This window comes from Carcharhinus amblyrhynchos, chromosome 13, assembly GCF_965287045.1.
Source record: "Carcharhinus amblyrhynchos chromosome 13, sCarAmb.v2.hapA, whole genome shotgun sequence".
NCBI lineage: Eukaryota > Metazoa > Chordata > Chondrichthyes > Carcharhiniformes > Carcharhinidae > Carcharhinus > Carcharhinus amblyrhynchos.
The window spans coordinates 256,407-279,987 of record NC_137336.1 but is presented as its reverse complement, the minus strand read 5'-3'; the positions used below and the strand labels follow the sequence as shown (position 1 = coordinate 279,987).

General features: G+C 46.1%; 1 protein-coding gene across 2 annotated transcripts in view; it reads left to right on the top strand.

Annotated features, from left to right (window-relative positions):
• arap3 (ArfGAP with RhoGAP domain, ankyrin repeat and PH domain 3) overlaps positions 1-23,581 on the top strand; it is a 382,033-nt gene that overhangs the window by 213,876 nt on the left and 144,576 nt on the right. For both annotated transcript variants that reach the window (XM_080201223.1, XM_080201222.1), the window contains exon 14: positions 18,198-18,300. In XM_080201223.1, coding sequence (XP_080057349.1) covers positions 18,198-18,300 — 103 coding nt within the window. The remainder of the gene's footprint in view (positions 1-18,197; positions 18,301-23,581) is intronic.

The following is a 23,581-nucleotide window of genomic DNA, read 5'->3' as shown; positions in this document are numbered from 1 at the left end:
ATGGTGTAACCATCATTGGGTGGCATGATAGCACAGTGGTTAGCACTGCTGCTTCATAGCTCCAGGGACCTGGGTTCAATTCCTGGCTTGGGTCACTGTCTGTGTGGAGTTTGCACATTCTCCTCATGTCTGCATGGGTTTCCGCCGGGTGCTCCGGTTTCCTCCTACAGTCCAAAGATGTGTGGGTTAGGTTGATTGGCCATGCTAAGAAATTGCCCCTTAGCGTCTAGGGATGCATAGGTTAGAGGGATTAGTGCGTATAATATGTAGGGATATGGGCGTAGGGTCTGGGTGGGATTGTGTTCAGTGCAGACTCAATGGGCCGAAGGGCCTCTTTCTGCAATGTAGGGTTCTATGGTTCTATGGTGTCAAGGAGCAGCTAAGTCTGAGGCATCACATTAGTGTTTCCCTCCCTCCCTCCCTCCATCTCTAACCAAACAAAAAGGCACTGTGAGGAGAACAGGCAAGGTAAAAGCAAGGTGTGGCCTTGCCCTGTTGTAGCAGTAGAGGATACAAGGGAAAGAGCTGATTGATAAGTCGAAAGGTCGGGTAAGTCTTTCATCATTTTATCTCTGGTCGTCTCAGAGATCATTTCTTTGGTTTATATTTTGTAAAGGTTATATTCGGTGGTAATGAGGAGCAGGAAAGAAGGGCCCTAGGGAATTGGATATAATCTGAAACAAAATAAATTTCAGATGTTTAATTTAAAGGGGTAAGGCATGACAGGAGAGCTCCGAGCCGTGGTATGCTCTTCATGCTCCATGTGGGAGGCTGGGAATATTTCTGGTACCTAGGATCAGCATATGTGCAGGAAGTGTCTCCAGCTACACTTGGGAGCTCGAGTTTCACAGTTGAAGCAGTGGCTGGAGACACTGTGGAGCATTCGCAAATCAGAGTATCATGGATAGCACATATAGAGAAGTGGTCATACCTCAGGCTCAGATTCCACAGGCAGAAGGGGAATGAGTGACCACCAGACAGAGCAAGAGAGATAGGCAGAGTGCAAGAATCACCTGTGGCTATTCCCCTGCAAAACACATGTACCATTTTGGATACTGTTGCGGGGAATGGCCTCTCTAGGGAAAACAGCAGCAGCCAAACTCATTGCGCCGTGGTTGGTTCTGTGCAAAAGGGAGGGGCAATAGTTATTGGGGATTCAGTTGTAAAGGGAGTAGACAGGCATTTCTGTGGCTGCGAATGACACTCCAGGATGGTATGTTGTCTCTCTGGTGCTAGGGTCACAGATGGCTCGGGGCAGTTGTAGGGTGTTCTGGAGGTGGAGGGCGAATAGCCAGTAGTTGGACTATATGTTGGTACAAACAACTTAGGTAAAAACAAAGATGAGGTCCTAAAAGCAGAATAATGTAGACAGGGGCGTGTTCTCCTTTACGCTTCCTGAAGTCGATGACAACCTCCTTCATTTTGTTGACATTGAGGGAGAGATTATTTTTGCTGCACCAGTTCACCAGATTAACATAGAACATAGAACACTACAGCACAAACAGGCCCTTCGGCCCACGAGTTGCGCCGATCACATCAACACCTACCAACCTACAGACCTATCTATAACCCTCAATCTCATTAAACCCCATATATTCATCCAGAAGTCTTTTAAAAGACCCCAGCGAGTTCGCCTCCACCACCACTGACGGCAGCCGATTCCATTCACTCACCACCCTCTGAGTGAAAAACTTACCCCTAACATCACTTCTGTACTTTCCTCCCCGCACCTTAAATCTGTGTCCTCTCGTAGCGACCATTTCAACCTGGGGAAATAGCCTCTGAGAGTCCACCCTATCTATTCCTCTCAACATTTTGTAAACTTCTATCAGGTCGCCTCTCAACCTTCGTCTCTCCAGGGAAAAGAGTCCCAGCTCCCTCAACCTAACTTCATAAGGCATGCCTCCCAGTCCAGGCAACATCCTTGTAAATCTCCTCTGTACCCTCTCAATAGCTTCTACATCTTTCCTATAGTGAGGCGACCAGAACTGCGCACAATACTCTAAATGAGGCCTGACAAGGGTCTTATAAAGTTGCAGCATTACCTCCCGACTCCTAAACTCAATCCCTCGATTAATGAAGGCCAGTACACCATATGCCTTCTTGACCACCTCCTCCACCTGCGAGGCCGATTTAAGAGTCCTGTGGACCCGGACCCCAAGATCCTTCGGCTCTTCAACACTACTCAGACTTCTGCCCTTGATAGTGTACTCGTTCATCCCGTTGGTTCTGCCAAAATGGACGACTACACATTTATCCGCATTGAAGTCCATCTGCCACTTCTCCGCCCAGTCCTGCATCCTATCTATGTCCTGCTGCAACTTTTGACATCCTTCCAGACCATCCACAACACCACCGACCTTAGTGTCATCAGCGAACTTACTTACCCATCCTTCCACTTCCTCATCCAGGTCATTTATGAAAATGACAAACAACGAGGGTCCCAGAACAGATCCTTGAGGCACTCCGCTGGTGACTGACCTCCATTCAGAAAAAGCCCCATCCACAACCACTCTCTGCCTTCTGCAGGCAAGCCTGTTCTGGATCCACAAGGCCAAAGGCCCTTGGATCCCATGCCCTCTCACCTTCTCAAGAAGTCTTGCATGGGGGACCTTATCAAACGCCTGGCTGAAGTCCATGTACACCACGTCCACGGCACTTCCTTCGTCAATGTGTTCAGTCACATTATCGAAGAACTCAACTAGGCTTGTAAGGCACGACCTGCCCTTGACAAATCCATGCTGACTATTCCTGATCATGTCAAACCTCTCCAAATGTTCGTAAATCTTGTCCCTCAGAAGCCTCTCCATCAGCTTACCAACCATTGAGGTCAGACTCACCGGTCGGTAATTTCCCGGGCTATCTCTGTTCCCTTTCTTGAAAATAGGAACTACATCCGCAATCCTCCAATCCTCCGGAACCTCTCCCGTCTCCATTGACGACGCAAAGATCATCGCCAGGGGCTCTGCAATCTCTTCCCTTGCCTCCCACAGTATGCTGGGGTACATCCCATCTGGTCCAGGTGACTTATCTACCTTGATAGAATTCAAAAGTTCCAACACATCCTCCTCCTTAATATTCACGTACTCAATCTTTTCCATCTGCTGCAAATCCATAACAAAATCTCCCAGATCAGCTTCCACTGTGAATACCGAGGCGAAGTACTCGTTAAGCACCTCTGCCATTTCTTCTGGTTCCACACAAACCTTTCCCCCCTCACCTTTTATAGGTCCTATCCCTTCTCTTCTCACCCTTTTACCTTTCACATATTTATAGAAGGCTTTGGGATTCTCCTTAATCTTACCCGCCAAGGTCTTCTCATGACCCCTTCTGGCTCTCCTAATTTCCCTTTTAAGCTCCCTTCTACAATCCTTATACTCCTCAAGATCTTTAACCTCTCCTAATTCCCTGAACCTCTTGTACACCTTCCTTTTCCTCCTGACTAGGTTCAACACAGCCTTTGTGCACCACGGTTCCCGCGACCTACCAAAACCCCCTCGTCTCATCGGAACGTTGTCATTCAGAGCTCCAGACACACATTCCTTGAATATCCACCACCTTCCTTCGGTACTTTTCCCTAAGAACGCCTCCTTCCAGTTTATTTGTCCAAGTAACTTCCTGACTTCTTCGTATCTCCCCTTACCCCAGACAAACACCTTCCTAGCCTGCCTGATCCTATCTCGTTCCAATGCAATTGTGAAGGAGATAGAATTATGGTCACCATTTCCAAGATGCTCTCCTACCGAGAGATCCATCACCTGCCCTGGTTCATTCGCCAGTACCAGGTCAAGTACAGCCTCTCCCCTCGTAGGCTTATCCACATACTGTGTCAGGAAACCCTCCTGAACATAGAACATAGAACATAGAACATAGAACATTACAGCGCAGAACAGGCCCTTCGGCCCACGATGTTGCGCCGACCAGTTACAAAAACAATGACCCACTAGCCTATACCAATCCCTTTTCGTCCATAAACCTATCCAGAGATCTCTTAAACGCCCCCAAACTAGACGCATCTACAACTGCAGCAGGCAGGGCATTCCAATCCCTCACCACCCGCTGGGTAAAGAACCTACCCCTGACATCCGTCCTGTAGCTACCCCCCCTTAATTTAAAGTCATGCCCCCTCGTGCTAGCTTTCTCCATCCGAGGAAAAAGGCTATCACTATCCACCCTATCTAAACCCCTAATCATCTTATATGTTTCAATAAGATCCCCTCTTAGCCGCCTTCTTCCCAACGAAAACAACCCTAGATCCCTCAGTCTCTCCTCATAGGACCTCCCCACCATACCAGGCAACATCCTAGTAAACCTCCTCTGCACCCTCTCCAACGCCTCCACATCCTTCTTGTAATGCGGGGACCAGAACTGCACACAGTACTCCAAGTGCGGCCGCACTAGAGTAGTGTACAGTTGCAACATTACACTGCGACTCCTAAATTCAATCCCCCTACCAATAAACGCCAAGACACCGTACGCCTTCTTGACAACCTTATCTACTTGATTCCCAACTTTCAGGGATCTATGTACACACACACCTAGATCCCTCTGTTCATCCACACTATTCAAAGTCCTCCCGTTAGCCCTATACTCGACACATCTGTTGCTCCTACCAAAGTGAATTACCTCACACTTCTCCGCATTAAATTCCATCCGCCACCTCTCGGCCCAGCTCTGCAACCTATCTAAGTCTCCCTGCAGACTATGACACCCTTCCTCACAATCTACCACACCTCCAACTTTGGTGTCATCAGCAAATTTACTAATCCACCCAACTATACCCTCATCCAGATCATTAATAAAAATTACAAACAACAGTGGCCCCAAAACAGATCCCTGAGGCACACCACTCGTAACTGAACACACCTAACAAACTCCTCCCCATCCAAACCCCTTACCCTAGGGATATTCCAGTCGATGTTTGGGAAATTGAAGTCTCCCATCACGACAACTCTGTTATTACTACATCTCTCCAGAATCTGTTTCCCTATTTGCACTTCAACTTCCCTGTCACTATTGGGCGGCCTATAGAATACACCCAGCAAAGTTTTCGACCCTTTGCTGTTTGTAACTTCCACCCACAGAGATTCTGTAGATAGTCCCTCCACAACATCCTCTTTCACTGCAGCCATGACACTATCCCTGATCAACAGTGCCACTCCACCACCCCTTCTGCCACCCTCCCTGTCCTTCCTGAAGCACCTGAAGCCTGGCACCTGAAGTACCCAGTCCTGTCCCTGAGACATCCAAGTCTCCGTAATGGCCACTACATCACAATCCCAAACAGCAATCCACGCCCTAAGCTCATCTACCTTATTCACTACACTCCTGGCGTTAAAATATATACACTTCAGCCCCTCAGTCTGGGCATTTCCCTTCTCCACCGCCTGTCTAACCTCCCTCCCATACTGCCTGCGGTCCTCCCCTACCTGGGAGCGAACCTCCTCCGTCCCAGTCTCCCCATCACAGTTCCCTCCCCCATCCTTTCTAGTTTAAAGTCCCCCCGGTAGCCTTAGCCAGTCTTCCCGCCAAGATATTAGTCCCCCTGGTATTTAAGTGCCACCCGTCCTTACTATACAGGTCCCACCTACCCCTAAAGAGGTCCCAGTGATCTAGGAACCGAAATCCCTGCCCTCGACACCAGTCCCTCAGCCACGCATTCACCCTCCACCTCATTTCATTTCTTCCCTCATTCTCCCGTGGCACAGGCAGCAATCCTGAGATTACTACCTTCGCTTTTCTCTTCCTCAGCTGCCTACCCAGTTCCCTATAGTCCCTTTTCACGAGTGCCTCCCTCTTCTTACCTACGTCAGTAGTACCTATATGTACTACAACCTCTGGTTCCTCTCCCTCCCCTTTCAGGATGTCTGGGACCCGCCCAGAGACATCCCGAATCCCAGCCCCAGGGAGACAAACCACCATCCGCGACTCCCTTCTACGTCCACAAAAACGCCTGTCCGCGCCCCTCACTGTGGAGTCCCCTATTAACACTACCTTTCTGCTTCCCTTTTTGATTTTTTGGCTCACTGGCTCAGCTCCAGAGAGCTGGCCATCGCTTCCTCCCTCAGATGAGCTGTCCCCCCCAGTAGTACTCAGGCCGGAGTACTTATTTTGAAGGGGGACATCCACCGGAGTGCTCCCCATCACCCGTGTTTTCCCCTTCCTGATAGTTACCCAAGTGCCCTCATCCCGTTGCCCTGGTGTGACTACCTGCTGGTAGCTCCTATCTATAACCTCCTCACTCTCCCGAACGAGCCGAAGGTCCTCGAGCTGCATTTGCAGCTCCTTAACCTGGTTTCGTAGGGCCTGCAGCTCCACACACCGAGCACAGGTGTGGATGTCTGGGAGACCAGGAGCTTCCAAGACCTCCCACATGTTGCATTGGCAACAACATACAGGTCTCACACTCATACTTACCCCTTATAGCAACCCAGAGGAAAAAGTAAAAAAAACTTATAACTTACCTTATCTCTTGGCCCTGTGAGCCAAAGCCCTTACAGCACACACAAATACAAAAGCAGTCTTACCAGCTCTCTGACAGAGCCCCTCTCTCTCTCTCTTTTTTTTAGGTTAGAGGAGGGGGGAGGGCTGGGATACTCTACCTGTGTAGAGTATCGGGAATCCCCGCCGGTCTAATTTATAGTAGGGTGAAAAAAAAACGTGACCCGAGTGCCCTCGCAACTACTTCCGGGGTCAAACCGGGGTCAAACTTAAAACAATCAAAAAAAACCCCCACTAAACTCACTAAACAGAGTTAGTTTTTAAAAGAAAGAAAAAGTCGCTGAACTCACCCACAAGCTCTCCACTCGCAAATCGCAGCCTCTCTTCAGTGCTCCCACGGAACAATGATTCTCTATCCCATTCCTATATCTGTCTCATCATTGTTTGAGATCTGACCCACTACGGTGTTATTGTCAGCAAACTTGAAAATCAAATTGGAGGGAAAGTTGGCCACACACTCACAGGTGTAGATGGAGTAGGGGGCTGAGAACACAGCCTTGTGGGAGGATGATCATGGAGGAAGTGTCCACATCAACAGTGACGAAGTAGAAAGGGTTGAGAGCTTCTCTTTAGATGTCCAGATCACCAATAACATATCCTGCCCCCACCCCGCCCCCGGACACTCTCTCTTCCACCTTCTTCCTTCAGGAAAAAGGCACAGAAGTCTGAGGTCACTTAGCAACCAACTCAAGAACAGCTTCTTCCCTGCTGCTGTCAGACTTTAGAATGTACCAACTTTGCACTAAGTTGATCTTTCTCTACACCCAAGCTATGACAGTAACATTACATTCTGCACTCACTCCTTTCCTTCTCTATGACAGTATGATTTGTCTGTATAGCGCAAGAAATACATGTGACAATAATAAATCAAATCAAATTAAATTGTTGCCAATCCTTGCTGATTGTGGTCTGTGAGTTAGGAAGTTCGGGATCCAGTCGCAGAGGGAGGTGCCGACGCCCAGGCCACAGAGTTTGGAGATGAATTTGAGGGAATAATATTGTTGAAGACTGAGCTATTGTCAAAAACTAGGAGTCTGACATGGGTGTCTTTGTTATCAAGGTGTTCCAGGTTTGAGTGCAGGGCCAGGGAGATGATTGACCGTAATATGGTAGAATCCTTTGTAAAGGTGGATAGTGATGTCGCTGATTCTGAGACCAGAGTCCTGAATCTCAATAAAGGGAACTATGATGGTATGAGGCATGAATGGGCCATGATGGACTGGGAAACATTACTGAAAGGAAAGACAATGGACAGGCAATGGGAGGCATTTAAAGAATGAATAGGTGAACTCTAGAAGTTGTTTGGCACAAGAGTAAAAAGTCTGACAACACCAGGTTTAAGTCCAACTGATTTATTTGGTAGTAAACTCACTAGCTTTCGAGGGGATTCCTTCTTCCTCAGGTGAATGGAGAGTTCTGGCCTCAGACAGAGCATATAAAGCACAGACAGTTCACAGATTACTGATTAGAATGCGAATCTTTACACCTAACCTGCTGTTCAAGTCCTAAAGTGGCCGACAATGTGAGTGGAAGGAGCACTGATCACAGGTTAAAGAGATGTGTATTGTCTCCAGACAGTACAGTGAGTGAGGTTTTGCAAACCCAGGCAAGTCACGGGGGTTACAGATAGTGCGACATGAACCCAAGATCCCTGTTGAGACCGTCCTCATGTGTGCGGAACTCCACATCATGACACAAGAGTGGTCAGGGAATTGTGGCTAAACCATGGCTCACAAGGGTAATTAGAGATAGTATCAGATTCCAGGAAGACGCATACAAATTGGCAAGAAAAAACAATAGGCCTGAGGATTGAGAGCAGTATAAAATTCAGCAAAAGAATATCAAGGGATTAATTAAGAAGGGAAAAATAGAGTATGAAAGTAAACTAGTGGGGAATATAAAAACTGCCTGTAAAAGTTTCTATATATATGTAAAGGGAAAAAGATTGACAAAAATGAGTGTAGGCCCCTTACAATCAGAAATGGAAAAATTCATAACGGGGAATAAAGAAATAGTAGAGGAATTAAATCTGTACTTTATTCATGTTTTCCTTTGTAAAGACTGAAGCAATGTATCAGGAGTGCTGAGAGAAAGATGTTTTCATGAGGAGCTGAGGGAAATCGGCATTAGCAGAGAAATGGTTTTGGGAAATTGATGGGATTGAAGGTGGATAAATCTCCAGGTCCTGATAACCTTCATCTCAGAGTACTGAAGGAAGTGGCCCTGGAATTAGTAGATCCATTGGTGGTTATTTTCCAAAATTCTTTGGACTCTGGACTGGTTCCTACAGATTGGAGAGTAGTTAATATAAGCCCACTATTCAAGAAAGGAGGTAGAGAGAAAACAGGGAACTATAGACCAGTGAGCCTAACATCAGTACTGGGGAAGTTGCTAGAGTCCATTACCAAGGATTTGATAATCAAGGATTCAGAAAGAATGTTTCCAATTGTGGGGGAGTCCAGAACTAGGAGGTCAGAGACTGCATGCTAATACATGTGGCAATATAATTTAAATCAAATCAAAAAGAACAGAGGTGAGGAGAAACTTCTTCACCCAGAGGGTAGTGAATGTGTGGAATTCACTATCACAGAATGGAGTTGAGGCCAAAACATTGTCTGATTTCAAGAATAAATTAGATATCTCTCTTGGGGCGAAAGGGTTCAAGGGATATGGGGGGCAGGGGGATCAGGATATTGAATTTGATGATCAGTTATGGCAGAGCACACGAGATGGCAGAATGGCCTCTTCCTGCTTCTAGTTTTTATGTTCCTATTTCATAACTTTGCATTTGGAAGGTGGTGGTATAATTCCCAGGGAAGTCTCTGTTCCCCTTCTTAAACAATGGGACAACATTCGCTAACCTCCAATCTTCCGGTACTATACCAGAGGCCAACGACGACCTGAAGATCAGAGCCAGAGGCTCCGCAATCACTTCTCTTGCCTCCCAAAGAATCCTGGGGTAAATCCCATCCGGACCAGGGGACTTATCTATTTTCAGACCCTCCAGAATATCCAGCACATCCTCCTTATCAACTGCAACACTGTCAATTCTACTCCCCTGCAACCCAGTGTCCTCCTCAGCTATATCCATGTCCCCCTGCGTGAACACCGAAGAGAAATATTGGTTCAATGCCTCTCCAATCTCCTCCGGTTCCACACATAACTTCCCTCTGCTGTCTATAACTGGCCCTAATCTTGCCCTAACCAACCTTCTGTTCGTGACATACCTATAGAACGCCTTAGGATTCTCCTTAACCTTATCAGCCAAAGTCTTCTCATGTCCTCTTTTAGCCCTTCTTAGCTCACTCTTCAACTCCCTCCTAGCCAATCTAAAGTTTTCTAGTGCACTACCCGAGCCCTCACGTCTCATCCGAACGTAAGCCTCCTTTTTCCTCTTAACCGGGAATTATAGACCAGTGAGTCTCACTTCTGTTGTGGGCAAGGTTTTAGAAAAAATTATTCGGGATAGGATTTATAGTTATTTGGAGAGTAATGAATTGATTGGAGATAGTCAGCATGGTTTTGTGGCGGGTAGGTCGTGCCTTACTAACCTTATTGAGTTTTTTGAGAAAGTGACCAAAGAGGTGGATGGGGGTAAGGCAGTGGACGTGGTGTACATGGATTTTAGTAAGGCGTTTGATAAGGTTCACCATGGTAGGCTTCTGCAGAAAATGCAGATGTATGGGATTGGGGGTGATCTAGGGAACTGGATTAGGAATTGGCTAGCGGATAGGAGACAGAGGGTGGTGGTTGATGGTAAATATTCATCATGGAGTTCGGTTACGAGTGGTGTGCCTCAGGGATCTGTTTTGGGGCCACTGCTGTTTGTAATTTTTATTAATGATCTGAATGAGGGTATAGTTGGGTGGATTAGTAAAGTTGCTGATGACACCAAAGTCGGAGGTGTGGTAGATAGTGAGGAAGGGTGTCATAGTTTGCAGGAAGACTTAGACAGGTTGCAGAGCTGGGCCGAGAGGTGGCGGATGGAATTTAATGCGGAGAAGTGTGAGGTAATTCACTTTGGTAGGAATAACAGATGTGTCGAGTATAGGGCTAACAGGAGGACTTTGAATAGTGTGGATGAGCAGAGGGATCTAGGTGTATGTGTACATAGATCCCTGAAAGTTGGGAGTCAAGTAGATAAGGTTGTTAAGAAGGCATACGGTGTCTTGGCGTTTATTGGCAGGGGGATTGAATTTAGGAGTCGCAGCGTCATGTTGCAACTGTACACAACTCTGGTGCGGCCGCACTTGGAGTACTGTGTGCAGTTCTGGTCCCCACATTACAGGAAGGATGTGGAGGCTTTGGAGAGGGTGCAGAGGAGGTTTACCAGGATGTTGCCTGGTATGGAGGGGAGGTCCTATGAGGAGAGGCTGAGGGATTTGGGGTTGTTTTCGCTGGAAAGAAGGCGGCTAAGAGGGGATCTTATTGAAACATATAAGATGATTAGAGGTTTAGATAGGGTGGATAGTAATAGCCTTTTTCCTCTGATGGAGAAATCTAGCACGAGGGGGCATGGCTTTAAATTAAGGGGTGGTAGTTATAGGACGGATGTCAGGGGTAGGTTCTTTACCCAGAGGGTGGTGAGGGATTGGAATGCCCTGCCTGCTGCAGTTGTAAATGCGCCTAGTTTGGGGGCGTTTAAGAGATCCGTGGATAGGTTTATGGACGAAAAGGGATTGGTTTAGGTTAGTGGGTCATTGTTTTGTAACTGGTCGGCGCAACATCGTGGGCCGAAGGGCCTGTTCTGCGCTGTAATGTTCTATGTTCTATGTTCTATGTATAATCAAGCAAAGCTAGCATGGATTTACAAAAGGGAAAGCAAGCTTGACGACTCTATTGGAATTCATTGAGGATGTAATGAGCAGAGTTGACCGAGAGGAACCAGGGAATGTGGTTTATTTAGACTGTCAGAAGGCTTTCGACAAGGTCTCACATAACAAAATACTATTTTGTTATAATACTAATATATGTATTTGTTATAATACTAAACAAAATTTAAAAAAGTTAAAACACATGAGATCGCAGGTGATGTCTTGAGATGGATAGAAAGCTGGTCAGCAGATCAGAAGCAAAGAGTTGGCATAAATGGGTCTTTTTCTGATTGGCAATCAGTGACTAGTGGGGCTCCATGGGGATCTGTGCTCGGATCCCAACTGCTCACATTATATATTAATGATTTGGAAGAGGGTACTGAATGTGTCATCTCCAAATTTGCAGATGATACAAAGTTGGGTGGGAGAGTGTGAGGAGGATGTGGCATTGAAATATATTCAATAGGCGGTTGGATATAGCACTTGGGGCAAATGGCGTCAAAGGTTATGGGTAGAAATCAGGGTTTGGCCATTGAGTTGGATGATCAGCCATGATTGTAATGAGTGGTGGAACAGACTCGAAGGGCCAAATGGCCTCCTCCTGCTCCTGTCTTCTATGTTTCTATGTTTGAGATGCTTCAGCATGATATGAACAGGCTGAGTGTGTGGGTATCTGCATGGCAGATGCAGCATAACGTGGATAAATGTAAGATTATCCACTTTGGTAGCAATAATAGGAAGAGAGATTATTACTTAAATGGGTGTAAATTGAGAGAGGCGGATACTCAGTCAGACATTGGAGTCCTCGTGCATCAGTCGCTGAAAGTAAGTACACAGGTACAGCAGGCAGTAAAGAAGGCAAATGGTATCTTGGCCCTCATAGTGAGAGGATTTGGGTATAGGGATAGGGATGTTTTACTGCAATTGTACAGGGCATTGGTTAGGCCACACCTGGAGTATTGTGTACAGTTTTGGTCTCCTTATCTGAGGAAGGATGTCCTTGCTATCGAGGGAGTAAAGCAAAGGTTTACCAGGCTGATCCCTGGGATGGCAGGTCTGTTATATGAGGATAGACTGAGTCAGTTAGGATTATATTCACTGGAATTTAGAAGAGTGAGAGGGGATCTGATAGAAACTTATGAAATTCTAACAGGGTTAGACAGGGTAGATTCAGAAAGAATGTTCCCGATGGTGGGGGGAGTCCAGAACTAGGGGTCAGAGTTTGAGGATAAGGGGTAAACCTTTTACAACTGAGGTGAGGAGAAATTTCTTCACCCAGAAGGCAGTGAATGTGTGCAATTCACTACCAAAGAAAGTAGTTGAGGCCAAAACTTTGTTTGATTTCAAGAAAAGATTAGATATAGCTCTTGGGGATAAAGGAATATGAGAGGAAGGAGGGACCAGGATATTGAATTTGATGATCAGCCATGATTAAAATGAATGGTGGAGCAGCTCAAAGGGCCGAATGGCCTCCTTGCTTCTGTGCTTCTATGATTATGAAATGCACCGCAGCAATTCATCAAAGATCCTCAGACAGCACCTTCCAAACCCACGGCCACCTCCATCTAGAAGGACAAGAACAGCAGATAAATGTGAATATCATCACCTGCAAGTTCCTCTCCAAGCCACACAATTCCTTCCCAATCGCTGGGTCCGGATCCTAGCATTCCCTCCCCATCGGCATTGTGGGTCAACTCACAGCACACGGAGCGCCGCGTTTCAAGGAGGCAGCTCACCACCGCCTTCTCCAGGGCAACTAGGGATGGGCAATAAATGCTGACCAGCCAACGATGCCCATGTCCTGCAAATGAAAAAAAATACAGGGAAGGAAATGGAGTGCTGGCTTTTATTTTAAGGGGGTGGGATTATAAAAATAGAGGAGGTGCTGCAACAGTACAAGATACCAGTCAGGCCACATTTAGAAAACTGTCTGTGGTTCTGGTTCCCTTTTTTAGGGAACGATATAATCATTGGAGGCAGTACGGAGGTTTACAGAATGATTGTGGGTATGGAGGGCCTGACACATGAGAAGAGATTAAACAGATTGGGTCTGTACTTCTTGGACATCAGAAGATTTGAGTTGATTTGATTTGTGATTGGCCACATATATTACACATGTATGGCCTCACAAAAGGTTGCTGCAGAAGGTTAGGGTGCACGGAGTTGGGGGTAAGGTGTTAACGTGGATAGAGGATTGGCTGTCGAATAGGAAGCAGAGAGTTGGTATCAGTGGCTGCTTTTCTGGTTGGCAGTTGGTGACTAGTGGAGTGCCGCAGGGATCGGTGCTGGGGCTTCAACTGTTTATCATATACACAGACAATCTGGAGGAGGGGGCTGAGTGTAGGGTGACGAAATTTGCTGATGACACGAAGATGAGTGGAAAAGCAAATTGCGTGGAGGATGTGGAAAGTCTGCAGAGGAATTTGGATAGGCTGAGTGAGTGGGCGAGGACCTGGCAGATGGAGTATAATGTTAGCAAGTGTGAGGTTATCCACTTTGGCAGAAATAACAGTAGGAGGGATTATTATTTAAAGGGCGAAAAGCTGCAGCATGCTACGGTGCAGAGGGACCTGGGGGTCCTTGTGCATGAGTCACAAAAACCCAGTCTGCAGGTGCAGCAGGTGATCAGGAAGGCGAATGGGATGCTGGCCTTCATAGCGAGGGGGATTGAATATAAAAGCAGGGAGGTCTTGCTGCAGCTGTATAGGGCACTGGTGAGGCTGCAGCTGGAGTACTGTGCGCAGTTTTGGTCACCGCACTTGAACAAGGATATATTGGCCTTGGAGGGAGTGCAGAGGAGGTTCACTAGGCTGATACCAGAGATGAGGGGGTTGGACTATGAAGAGAGACTGAATAGACTGGGTCTGTACTCGTTGGAGTTTAGAAGGATGAGGGGGGATCTTATAGAGACGTATAAAATAATGAAGGGGATGGATCAGGTAGAGGTAGAGAGATTCTTCCCGCACAGAAAGGACAGCAGGACTAGAGGACACAGCCTCAAGATAAGGGGGGGGCTGCAGTTTAGAATGGAGTTGAGGAGGAACTTCTTCACTCAAAGGATGGTGAATCTCTGGAATTCTCTGCCCGCTGAAGTGGTGGAGGCTGCCTCGCTGAATATATTTAAGTCACGGGTAGATAGGTTTCTGATAGACAAAGGAATTAAGGGTTATGGGGAGAAAGTGGGAAAGTGGAACTAATCCACTTCAGATCAGCCATGATCTTATTGAATGGCAGGGCAGGCTCGAAAGGCTAGATGGCTGACTCCTGCTCCTATTTCTTATGTTCTTATGTTCTTATTAACATACTGTGAAAAGTATTGCTTCTCACGTGCTATACAGACAAAGCATGCCGTTCATAGAGAAGGAAACAAAAGAGTGCAGAATGTAGTGTCACAGTCACAGCCAGGATGTAGAGAAATATCAACTTAAAGTATCACAGCAGCAGGGAAGAAGCTGTTCTTCAGTCAGTTTGTACCTATCCTCTTTTGAATATTTTTCCCAATGAAAGAAGGTGGAAGAGAGAATATCTAGGGTGTGTGTGACTGCTGTTCTGAGACAGCAGGAAGTGTGAACAGAGTCAATGAATGGGAGGCTGGTTTGCCTGATGGACTGGGCTTCATTCACCATTCTTTGTAGTTTCTTGCGGTGTTGGACAGAACGGGAGCCATACCGAGCTCTGATACAACCAGAAAGAATGCTTTGTATGGTGTAGCTGTAAAAGGTGGTGAGAATAATTGTGGACATTCCAAATTCCTTTAGTCTTCTGAGAAAGTAGAGGCATTGGTGGGCTTTCTTAACTACAGCATCAGCGTGGAGAGACTAAGACAGGTTGTTGGTAATCTGGAACTGGATGAACTCAGGATCAATTGGGAGGCAGAGACAGTTACAGAAAAAAAGCAACAGGGAGGTAGTTACTCCTAGAAGTGAGGATACTTGGGTGATTATTAGAAGGAATAAGAAGCAGTCAGTGCAGCGAACCTCTGCGGCCGTTTCTCTGTCGAACAAGTATACCATTTTGGATGCTGTTGGGGGGGGTGGGGATTCACCAGGGGTAAGCCATGGGGTACAGGTCTTTGGCACAGAGTCTGCCCCTGGTGCTCAGAAGGGAAGGGGGGAGAGGAACATAGAACATAATAACACAACACAGGCCCTCAATGTTGTGCCGAGCTATGTCCAAATGCAAGATCAAGCTATCCCACTCCCTATCATTCTGGAGTGCTCCATGTGTCTATCCAGTAACCGCTTGAAAGTTCCTAAAGTGTGCGACTCCACTATCACAGCAGGCAGTGCATTCCACACCCCAACCACTCCGAGTAAAGAATCTACCTCGGACATCCCTCCTATATCTCCCACCATGAACCTTATAGTTATCCCCCCAAGTAACAGCTACATGCACCTGAGGAAATAGCCTCTGCAGGAGTAAAGCATTAGTCACTGGGGGCTCCACAGTTAGGGGGGGCAGAAAGGAAATTCTGTGGGAATGAGAGAGAATCGCAGTTAGAACATAGAACATTCCAGCACAGTACAGGCCCTTCGGCCCTCGATGTTGCGCCGACCAGTGGAACCAATCTAATGACCCTCTAACCTAAACTGTTCCAATGTTATCCATTTGCCTATCCACTGACCATTTGAACGCCCTTTAAGTTGGCGAGTCCACAACTGCTGCAGGCAGGGCATTCCACACCCTTACTACCCTCTGAGTAAAGAACCTACCTCTGACATCCGTCCTATAATTACCACCCCTTAATTTAAAGCTATGTCCCCTCGTGTTAGCCATCACCATCCGAGGTAAAAGGCTCTCACTGTCCACCCTATCTAACCCTCTGATCATCTTGTATGCCTCAATTAGGTCACCTCTTAACCTTCTTCTCTCTAATGAAAATAACCTCAAGTCCCTCAGCCTTTCCTCAGAAGACCTTCCCACCATACCAGGCAACATCCTGGTAAACCTCCTCTGCACCCTTTCCAATGCCTCCACATCCTTCTTATAATGCGGCGACCAGAACTGTACGCAATACTCCAAGTGCGGCCGCACCAGAGTTTTGTACAATTGTAACATGACCTCACGGCTCCGAAATTCAATCCCTCTACCAATAAAAGCTAACACACTGTACGCCTTCTTAACAACCTTATCAATCTGGGTGCCAACTTTCAGGGATCTATGCACATGTGCCCTGAGATCTCTCTGCTCGTCAACACCACTAAGAGTACTTCCATTAGCCCTATATTCTGTACTCCTGTTACTCTTACCAAAGTGAATTGCCTCACACTTTTCCGTATTAAACTCCATTTGCCACCTGTCAGCCCAGCTCTGCAGCTTATCTATGTCCCTCTACAAACTGTAACACCCATCCTCACTGTCTACAACTCCTCCGACTTTGGTGTCGTCAGCAAATTTACTAACCCATCCTTCTACACCCTCATCTAGGCCATTTATAAAAATGACAAACAGCAGTGGCCCCAAAACAGATCCCTGAGGTACACCCCTTGTAACTGAACTCCAGGTTGAATATTTCCCATCAACCACCACCGTCTGTCTTCTATCAGCTAGCCAATTCCTGATCCAAACTGCTAAATCACCCTCAATCCCATGCATCTGCATTTTCTGCAGTAGCCTACCATGGGGAACCTTATCAAACGCTTTGCTAAAATCCATATACACCACGTCAACTGCCTTACCCTTATCCACCTCTTTGGTCACCTTTTCAAAAAACTTGATAAGGTTTGTGAGGCACGACCTACCCTTCACAAAACCGAGTTGACTATTAGTGACCCATTCCTGGAATGCCTCTTCAAGACCCACCATGTTATCTACAACCACTGCTCTGATCGCAGCAAGCCCATTCAGTTACCATTCTCTTACTATTCAGTTTGCGAGATAATAGTGGTCAGCGTCAACGCTATACAAAAGAGGTTGGCCATTCAATACAGAAAGCAGGTGAATGATACATCCCTGCTGTCGTCTAATTCCTCTAAAGTCACACACTCACAAAACCATCATATATTCACTGGCATCTCATCCACTGCCAGCTCAAGAGACATCTCTACTCACTCTCACATGCACCATCACATCTCCATCTGGCCTCATCTCTTTTGGAAGTGCCTCCTCAGCCCTCACCATCTTGAGGATGCTGGCACAGGTCAACATGTGCCCCACATGCACCCTGGCATAATCCCCCTTTTCCCTGTACAGTCCTCATTCTGCAGCCTTTTCCCTTGCATGAAGCTATGCCTTCCTCTTCCCCAGGCAAGCTGTAGCCCAGCAGCCATTGAAAGACCTTACTGCTAATAAGCCTTGCCCATGAGGCCTGATGCATGCAGATAAACTGACCTCAAAGTCCTGAGCAAAGTGCAGATCACCAGTTGTCCCATTGCTCATGAGCAGAGTTGATAATGAAATCCTAAAGCATTAATTTCAATGTCCTGACCTGCGCTGGCCAGAAGCATGGCCAGCATTAATGGGTGGAGCGATGAGTTACAAATTGCAAACTCATTTTGTGACAGCGGGAAACTAATTTTTACATTCTCCTAATATTTTCCACTCCCACCACCAATGGGAATGGAAAATCCTGGCTGTTATCTGAGAATAATTTACAGATGTTGGTTATTTCTAATCAAAAGGACAATTTACTATTGTTTTGTCTTCATCCTAATTCTGCTTTTAACAACTTGAAAGGTTTCTCCTGGGAATTTTGTTGAGTTAGTTCTCTTTTCTGATGAAGGTCTAATGAAAGGTCATCCAGACTCGAAACGTTGGCTCTATTCTCTCACCACAGATTCTGTCAGACCTGCTGAGGTTTTCCAGCATTTTATGTTTTTGTTTCAGATTCCACCATCTGCAGTATTTTGCTTTTATCAAAGTTTTCTCCTTATTTTGATTTAGGTTTCGATACACATTTGAAATTTTTCTGTCATCAGAAAAGCTCTTCCAGTTTGGCACAGACAACCCAGAAATGCTGCAGAAGTGGACAAGCTGTATCGCAAAGGTATCTTACAACCTTCCTTTTCCAATTCTCTCGAGGCATCTGCAGGAAACATTATTCACAAGATTGAATTTTATAAAGCCAGTAAGAAGTTCAATATCATTTATGATTCTCCTCATCAACAAATGTTGATAAATTTATGTAATATTTTGAACACACGGAGTCACAGTTTTGGAATCATAGAGTCACACACAGTGCAAGACAGACCCTTTGGCCAATCGAACCTACACCCACAATAACTACCACTAATCCCATTTGCCAGCACACGTTCCATATCCTTGAACATTATAGAGTCATAAAGGTTTATAACATGGAAACAGGTCCTTTGGTCAAACTTCTCCATGCAGCTCTTTTGTTACTGCTGTGCTGGTCCAAATGGCAGCATTTGGCCCATATCTCTCCATACCCATCTGACCCATGTAACTGCCTAAATGCTTTTTAAAAGACAAAATTATACCTGTCTCTACTAATATCTCATTTCAGCTTGTTTCAGACACTCTCCACCCTCTGTGTGAAAGAATTGCCCCTCTGGAGACTTCTGTATGTCTCCCTTCTAACTTAAACCTGTGCCCTCTAGTTTTAGACTCCCCTATATTTGAGAACAGATATTGGCTATCGAGCTAATCTATGCCCTTCATTATTTTATAGACTTCTATAAGGTCACCCCTCAGCCTTCTATGCTGCAGAGAAACAAGTTCCAGTCTATCCAGCATCTTATAACTCAAACTATCAAGTCCCGGTAACAACCTAGTAAATCTTTTCTGCACTCTTTCTAGTTTAGAACATAGAACATAGAACACTACAGCACAAACAGGCCCTTCGGCCCACGAGTTGCGCCGATCACATCAACACCTATCTATAACCCCCAATCCCATAAAACCCCATATACTCATCCAGAAGTCTTTTAAAAGACCCCAGCGAGTTCGCCTCCACCACCACTGATGGCAGCCGATTCCACTCACTCACCACCCTCTGAGTGAAAAACTTACCCCTAACATCACTTCTGTACTTTCCTCCCTGCACCTTAAATCTGTGTCCTCTCATAGCGACCATTTCAACCCGGGGAAATAGCCTCTGAGAATCCACCCTATCCATTCCTCTCAACATTTTATAAACCTTTATCAGGTCGCCTCTCAACCTTCGTCTCTCCAGGGAAAAGAGACCCAGCTCCCTCAACCTAACTTCATAAGGCATGCCTCCCAGTCCAGGCAACATCCTTGTAAATCTCCTCTGTACCCTTTCAATAGCTTCTACATCTTTCCTATAGTGAAGCGACCAGAACTGCGCACAGTACTCCAAGTGGGGTCTGACAAGGGTCTTATAAAGTTGCAGCATTACCTCCCGACTCCTAAACTCAATCCCTCGATTAATGAAGGCCAGTACACCATACGCCTTCTTGACCACCTCCTCCACCTGCGAGGCCGATTTAAGAGTCCTGTGGAGCCGGACCCCAAGATCCTTCTGCTCTTCAACACTACTAAGACTCCTGCCCTTGATAGTGTACTCGTTCATCCCGTTGGTTCTGCCAAAATGGACGACTACGCATTTATCCGCATTGAAGTCCATCTGTCACTTCTCCGCCCAGTCCTGCATCCTATTTATGTCCTATAAGATTGTTTCTATAATAGGGTGATCAGAACTGTACACAGTATTCCAAGTGTGGCCTTACCAATGTCTTGCAGAATTTCAACAAGATGTCCTAACTCTTGCATTCAATGTTCTGACCAATGAAACCAAGCATGTCGAATGCCTTCTTCACCACTCTGTCCACCTGTGACTCCACTTTCAAGGAGTGATGAACATGGACCCCTGGATGTCTTTGTTCTGTAACTCTCCCCAGTGCCCTACCATTAAGTGAGTAAGTCCTGCCCAGGTTCAATCTACCAAAATGCATTGCCTTGCATTTATCTAAATTAAACTCCATCTGCCATTCGTCAGCCCACTGGCCCAAGATCCTGTTGCAATCCAAGATAGCCTTCTTCATTGTCCATTATGCCACCAATCTTGGTGTCATCAGCAGACTTACTAATCATGCCTCCTAAATTCTCATGCAAATCATTAATATAAATGACAAGTAGCAGTGGACCCAGCACCAATCCTTGAGCCACACTGCTGGTCACAGGCCTCCAGTTTGAAAAACAACCCTCTACAACCACCCTCTGGCTCCTGTCATCAAGACAATTTTATATCCAATTGGCTACCTCACCTTGGATCCCATGAATTTTAACCTGATGCAACAACCTACCATGTGGTATTTTGTCAAAGGCCCGAAACCCAAGATGCAGCCCCCGCCACCCCCTTCCCACCCCATCCCTCTGCCCAGACCAATCACAGAACCCCTCCCTCCCCCACTGATCGCAGCCCTGCCACCATAGAACCATCGAACATTACAGCACAGAAAAAGGCCTTTTGGCCCTTCTTGTCAATGCCGAACCATTTTTCTGCCTAGTCCCACTGACCTGCTCCGGGACCATATCCCTCCACACACCCTCTCATCCATGTAGCTGTTCAAGTTTCTCTTTAACGTTAAAAGTGACCCCACATTTACTACTTCACTGGCAGCTCATTCCACACTCCCACCACTCTCTGTGTGAAGAAGCCCCCCTAATATTCCCTTTAAACTTTTCCCCCTTCACCCTTAACCCATGTCCTCTGTTTTTTTTCTCCCCTAGCCTCAGTGGAAAAAGCCTGCTTGCATTCACTCTATCTATACCCATCAAAATCGTATACACCTCTATCAAATCTCCTCTCATTCTTCTACGCTCCAGGGAATAAAGTCCTAACCTATTCAACCTTTCTCTGTAACTCAGTTTCTCAAGTTCCAGCAACATCTTTGTAAACCTTCCCTGCACTCTTTCAACATTATTAATATCCTTCCTGGTACTAGGTGACCAAAACTGCACACAATACTCTAAATTCAGCCTCACCAATGTCTTAAACAACCTCACCATAACATTCCAACTCTCATACTCAATACTTTGATTTATAAAGGCCAATGTTCCAAAAGCACTCTTTACGAACCTATCTACCTGTGATGCCACTTTTAGGGAATTCTGTATCTATATTCCCAAATCCCTCTGTTCTACTGCACTCTTCAGTGTCCTACCATTTACCATGTATGTTCTGCCTTGGTTTGTCCTTCCAAAGTGCAATGCCTCACACTTGTCTGCGTTAACTTCCATTTGCCGTTTTTCAGCCATTTTTCTAGCTGGTCCAAATAACTCTGCAAGTTTTGAAAACCTTCCTCATTGTACTACAATTTGCTGAACTATTTACCACATTATCATCCAGATCACTGATATAGATGACAAACAACAATGGACCCAACACCAATCCCTGTGGCACACCACTAGTTACAGGCCTCCACTCAGAGAAGCAATCCTCCACAACCACTCTCTGGCTTCTTCCATTGAGCCAATGTCTAATCCAATTTACTACCTCTCCATGTATACTCAACTACTGAACCTTCCTAACTAACCTCCCATGTGGGACCTTGTCAAAGGCCTTACTGAAGTCCATGTAGACAACATCCACTGCATTCCATTCATCCACTTTCCTGTTAACCTTTTTGAAAAACTCCAATAGGTTGGTCAAACATGACCTACCACGCACAAAGCCATGTTGACTCTCCCTGTCCATCCAAGTATTTGTAGATCCTATCTCTTCGTACTCCTTCCAATAATTTACCTACTACTGATGTCAAACTTACCAGCCTATAATTTCCCAGATTACTTTTTGAGCCTTTTTTAAACAACGGAACAACATGAGCTATCCTCCAATCATCCGGCACCTCACGCGTGGACACCGATATTTTAAATATATCTGCCAAGGCCCCTGCAATTTCAACACTAGTCTCCTTCAAGGTCCGAGGGAATACCCTGTCCGGTCCTGGGGATTTATCTACTCTGATTTGCCTCAACAGAGAACAAGCACCTCCTCCCCTTTAATCTGTGTAGCTTCCATGACCTCCCTACCTGTTTGCTTTATTTCCATAGACTCCATGCCAATTTCCTTCGTAAATACAGATCCAAAAAACCCATTGAATATCTCCCCCATTTCTTTTGGTTCTATACAAAGCCGACCACTCTGATCTTCAAGAGGACCAATTTTATCCCTTACTTTCTTTTTGCTCTTAATATACCTGTAGAAGCTCTTAAGATTATCCTTCTTTACCCAGAGGGTGGTGAGGGATTGGAATGCCCTGCCTGCTGCAGTTGTAAATGCGCCTAGTTTGGGGGCGTTTAAGAGATCTCTGGATAGGTTTATGGACGAAAAGGGATTGGTATAGGCTAGTGGGTCATTGTTTTTGTAACTGGTCGGTGCAACATCGTGGGCCGAAGGGCCTGTTCTGGGCTGTAATGTTCTATGTTCTATGTTCACCTTGACTGCCACAGTAACCTCATATCTTCTTTTAGCCCTCCTGATTTCCTTAAGTAGTTTCTTGCACTTTTTATATTCCTCAAGCATCTTATTTGTTCCCTGTTGCCTATACATGGCATAGATCTCTCTTCTTCTTTATCAGAGTTGCAATATCTCTCGAGAACCAAGGTTCCTTATTCTTATTTATTTTGCCTTTAATCCTGACAGGAACATTTTGCACTCGCAAAATTTCTCCTTTGAAGGCCTCCCACTTACCAATCACATCCTTGCCAGAGAACAGCCTGTCCCAAGGCCTTTTTCCAGTTTAGAAGCTCAACCCAAAGACCAGATCTATCCTTATCCAATGATCAAGTTGAAACTAATGGCATTACGATCACTGGAACCAAGTGTTCCCCTGCACACACTTCCGTCACTTCTCCGAACTCATTTCCTAATAGGAGATCTAATATTGCATCCTCTCTAGTTAGTACCTCTTTATACTGATTTAGAAATTTTTCCTGAATACATTTTACAAACACCACCCTCCCCCACCAATTGCATGCAGAGTGGCAGAGGGTGCCTGCTCCCATTGGCCCTCCCACCCACAGGTCCCCCCTCTCCATTGGTCCCACCCTTTGGCACTGTCCAGTGGGCATTGCCAAGGGGCGCTCCCGCCTTGCCCTCGCTCTTCCCGGGGGACCTCAATGGCCACCAGTGCGGCTAACACAACTGTTCACCATTCTTGGGGAGTATGTCTATTCCTCTCCAGAGAGAACCTCTCCCACTGAGGCCATAAGAAATAGGAGCAGGAGTCGGCCATCTAGCCCTTCGAGCCTGCCCCACCATTCAATAAGATCATGGCTGATCTGAAGTGGCTCAGTTCCACTTTCCCGTCCTCTCCCCATAACTCTTAACCCCCTTGCCT